This window comes from Eucalyptus grandis, chromosome 3 (genome assembly GCF_016545825.1).
Source record: "Eucalyptus grandis isolate ANBG69807.140 chromosome 3, ASM1654582v1, whole genome shotgun sequence".
In the NCBI taxonomy this organism is placed as follows: domain Eukaryota; kingdom Viridiplantae; phylum Streptophyta; class Magnoliopsida; order Myrtales; family Myrtaceae; genus Eucalyptus; species Eucalyptus grandis.
Window position 1 is genome coordinate 50665495 of NC_052614.1, and position 4499 is coordinate 50669993.

A 4499-nucleotide genomic window follows, 5' to 3' on the forward strand; every position below is an offset into this window, starting at 1 on the left:
CGCCACGATTGCTCATCTCTCTCACCTAGAAGAGTTACGTGTCCATCATTGTAGGGATCTTACGGGTGAAATCCCATATGCAATCGGTGGACTATCCTTGAGGATCTTGGATTTGTCTAGAACTGGTATTTCTGGTTTGCCTCGCCACGGTTGCTCATCTCTCACCTAGAAGAGTTACGTGTCCAGATTGTAGGGATCTTACGGGTGAAATCCCGGATGCAATTGGTGGACTATCCCGCTTGAGGATCTTGGACTTGTCTAGAACTGGTATTTCTGGTTTGCCCTGCCACGATTGCTCATCTCTCACCTAGAAGAGTTACGTGTCCAGATTGTAGGGATCTTACGGGTGAAATCCCGGATGCAATTGGTGGACTATCCCGCTTGAGGATCTTGGACTTGTCTAGAACTGGTATTTCTAGTTTGCCTGCCACGATTGCTCTCTCACCTAGAAGAGTTACGTGTCCAGGATTGTAGGGATCTTACGGGTGAAATCCCAAATGCAATTGGTGGACTATCCAACTTGAGAATGTTGGACTTCTCTAGAATTGATATTTCTGGTTTGCCTGCCACGATTGTTCATCTCTCTCACCTAGAAGAGTTACGTGTCCAGGATTGTAGGGATCTTACGGGTGAAATCCCAGATGCAATTGGTGGACTATCCTGCTTGAGGATCTTGGACTTGTCTAGAACTGGTATTTCTGGTTTGCCTGCCACGATTGCTCATCTCTCTAACCTAGAAGAGTTACGTGTCCAAGATTGTAGGGATCTTATGGGTGAAATCCCAGATGCAATTGGTGGACTATCCTGCTTGAGGATCTTGGACTTCTCTAGAACTGGTATTTCTGGTTGCCTGCCACGATTGCTCATCTCTCTCACCTAGAAGAGTTACGTGTCCAGGATTGTAGGGATCTTACGGGTGAAATCCCAGATGCAATTGGTGGACTATCCTCCTTGAGGATCTTGGACTTGTCTAGAACTGGTATTTCTGGTTTGCCTGCCACGATTGCTCATCTCTCTCACCTAGAAGAGTTACGTGTCCAGGATTGTAGGGATCTTACGGGTGAAATCCCAGACGCAATTGGTGGACTATCCTGCTTGAGGATCCTGGACTTGTCTAGAACTGGTATTTCTGGTTTGCCTGCCACGATTGCTCATCTCTCTCACCTAGAAGAGTTACATATCCAGGATTGTAGGGATTTTACGGGTGAAATCCCATATGGAATTGGTGAACTACCCCGCTTGAGGATCTTGGACTTCTCTAGAATTGGTATTTTTGGTTTGCCTGCCACGATTGCTCCTCTCTCTCACCTAGAAGAGTTACATATTCAGGATTATATGGGTCTTATGGGTGAAATCCCAAATGCAATTGGCCAACTATCTCGCTTGAGGATCTTGGACTTCTCTGGTACTAATATTTCTGATTTGCCTACCATGATCACTCGTCACCCTCACCTAGTAGAGTTACGTGTCCGGGATTGTTTGCATCTTATGGGCAAAATCCCAAATGGAATTGGTGGACTATCTAGCTTGAGGATCTTGGAATTCTCTAGAACGGTATTTCTGGTTTGCCGCCACGATTGCTCATCTCTCTCACCTAGAAGAGTTACGTGTCCGGGATTGTTGGGAACTTAGGGTGAAATCCGATGCAATTGGTGGACTATCCCGCTTGAGGATCTTGGACTTCTCTAGTACTTGTATTTCTGGTTTGCCTGCCACGATCGCTCATCTCTCTCACCTAGAAGAGTTACGTGTCCAAGATTGTCGGTATCTTACGGGTGAAATCCCAGATGCAATTGGTGGACTATCCCGCTTGAGGATCTTGGACTTCTCTAGTACTTGTATTTCTGGTTTGCCTGCCACGATTGCTCATCTCTCTCACCTAGAAGAGTTACGTGTCCATGATTGTAGGGATCTTACGGGTGAAATCCCATATGCAATCGGTGGATTATCCTGCTTGAGGATCTTGGACTTCTCTAGAACTGGTATTTCTGGTTTGCCTGCCACAATTGCTCATCTCTCTCACCTAGAAGAGTTACGTGTCCAGGATTGTAGGGATCGTACGGGTGAAATCCCAGATGCAATTGGTTGACTATCGAGCTTGAGGATCTTGGATTTGTCTAGAATTGGTATTTCTGGTTTGCCTGCCACGATTGCTCATCTCTCTCACCTAGAAGAGTTACGTGTCCAGGATTGTAGGCATCTTACGAGTGAAATCCCAGATGCAATTGGTGGACTATCCCGTTTGAGGATCTTGGACTTGTCTAGAACTGGTATTTCTAGTTTGCCTGGCACGATTGCTCATCTCTCTCACCTAGAAGAGTTACGTGTCCAGGATTGTAGGGATTTTACGGGTGAAATCCCATATGGAATTGGTGAACTACCCCGCTTGAGGATCTTGGACTTCTCTAGAACTGGTATTTTTGGTTTGCCTGCCACGATTGCTCCTCTCTCTCACCTAGAAGAGTTACATGTTCAGGATTATATGGGTCTTATGGGTGAAATCCCAAATGCAATTGGCCAACTATCTCGCTTGAGGATCTTGGACTTCTCTGGTACTAATATTTCTGATTTGCCTACCATAATCACTCGTCAGCCTCACCTAGTAGAGTTACGTGTCCGGGATTGTTTGCATCTTATGGGCAAAATCCCAAATGGAATTGGTGGACTATCTAGCTTGAGGGTCTTGGAATTCTCTAGAACTGGTATTTCTGGTTTGCCTGCCACGATTGCTCATCTCTCTCACCTAGAAGAGTTACGTGTCCAGGATTGTTGGGAACTTAGGGGTGAAATCCCAGATGGAATTGGTGGACTATCCTGCTTGAGGATCTTGGACTTCTCTAGAACTGGTATTTCTGGTTTGCACCGCCACGATTGCTCATCTCTCTCACCTAGAAGAGTTACGTGTCCAGATTGGAGGGATCTTACGGGTGATATCCCGGATGCAATTGGTGGACTATCCCGCTGAGGATCTTGGACTTCTCTAGAACCGGTATTTCGGTTTGCCCGCCACGATTGCTTATCTCTCTCACCTAGAAGAGTTACGTGTCCATGATTGTAGGGATCTTACGGGTGAAATCCCATATGCAATCGGTGGATTATCCCGCTGAGGATCTTGGACTTCTCTAGAACTAGTATTTCTGGTTTGCCTGCCACGATTGCTCATCTCTCTCACCTAGAAGAGTTACGTGTCCAGGATTGTAGGGATCTTACGGGTGAAATCGCAGATGCAATTGGTTGACTATCCAGCTTGAGGATCTTGGATTTGTCTAGAACTGGTATTTCTGGTTTGCCTGCCACGATTGCTTATCTCTCTCACCTAGAAGAGTTACGTGTCCAGGATTGTAGGCATCTTACGAGTGAAATCGCATATGCAATTGGTGGACTATCCTGCTTGAGGATCTTGGACTTGTCTAGAACTGGTATTTCTTGTTTGCCTGGCACGATTGCTCATCTCTCTCACCTAGAAGAGTTACGTGTCCAGATTGCGAGGATCTTACGGGTGAAATCCCGGATGCAATTGGTGGACTATCCCGCGAGGATCTTGGACTTCTCTAGAACTGATATTTCTGGTTTGCCTGCCACGATTGTTCATCTCTCTCACCTAGAAGAGTTACGTGTCCAGGATTGTAGGGATCTTACCGGTGAAATCCCATATGCAATTGGTGGACTATCCTGCTTGAGGATCTTTGACTTCTCTAGAACTGGTATTTCTAGTTTGCCTGCCACGATTGCTCATCTCTCTCACCTAGAAGAGTTACGTGTCCAAGATTGTAGGGATTTTATGGGTGAAATGCCATATGCAATTGGTGGACTATCCTGCTTGAGGATCTTGGACTTCTCTAGAACTGGTATTTCTGGTTTGCCTGCCACGATTGCTCATCTCTCTCACCTAGAAGAGTTACGTGTCTAGGATTGTAGGCATCTTACGGGTGAAATCCCAGATGCAATTGGTGGACTATCCTGCTTGAGGATCTTGGACTTTTCTAGAACTGGTATTTCTGGTTTGCCTGCCACGATTGCTCATCTCTCTCACCTAGAAGAGTTACGTGTCCATGATTGTAGGGATCTTACGGGTGAAATCCCATATGCAATTGGTGGACTATCCTGCTTGAGGATCTTGGACTTCTCTAGAACTGGTATTTCTGGTTTGCCTGCCACGATTGCTCATCTCTCTCACCTAGAAGAGTTACGTGTCCAGGATTGTAGGGATCTTACGGGTGAAATTCCAGATGCAATTGGTGGACTATCCTGCTTGAGGATCTTGGACTTGTCTAGAACTGGTATTTCTGGTTTGCCTGCCACGATTGCTCATCTCTCTCACCTAAAAGAGCTACGTGTCGAGGATTGTAGGGATCTTACGGGTGAAATCCCAAATGCAATTGGTGGACTATCCTGCTTAAGGATCTTGGACTTCTCTAAAATTGGTATTTCTGGTTTGCCTGCCACGATTGCTCATCTCTCTCACCTAGAAGAGTTACGTGTCCAGGATTGTAGGCATC

The 4499-nt window shown here is 46.0% G+C and overlaps 1 protein-coding gene across 1 annotated transcript; it reads left to right on the forward strand.

The window, feature by feature from the left end:
* The first annotated feature begins 526 nt into the window (after positions 1-526).
* Positions 527-2965, forward strand: LOC120291936 (receptor-like protein kinase 2). Its single transcript, XM_039309750.1, has 3 exons — positions 527-836; positions 929-1554; positions 2189-2965. Exons 1-3 carry the CDS (start codon positions 527-529, stop codon positions 2963-2965), a joined length of 1713 nt encoding a protein of 570 aa, XP_039165684.1.
* Positions 2966-4499: the final 1534 nt, after the last annotated feature.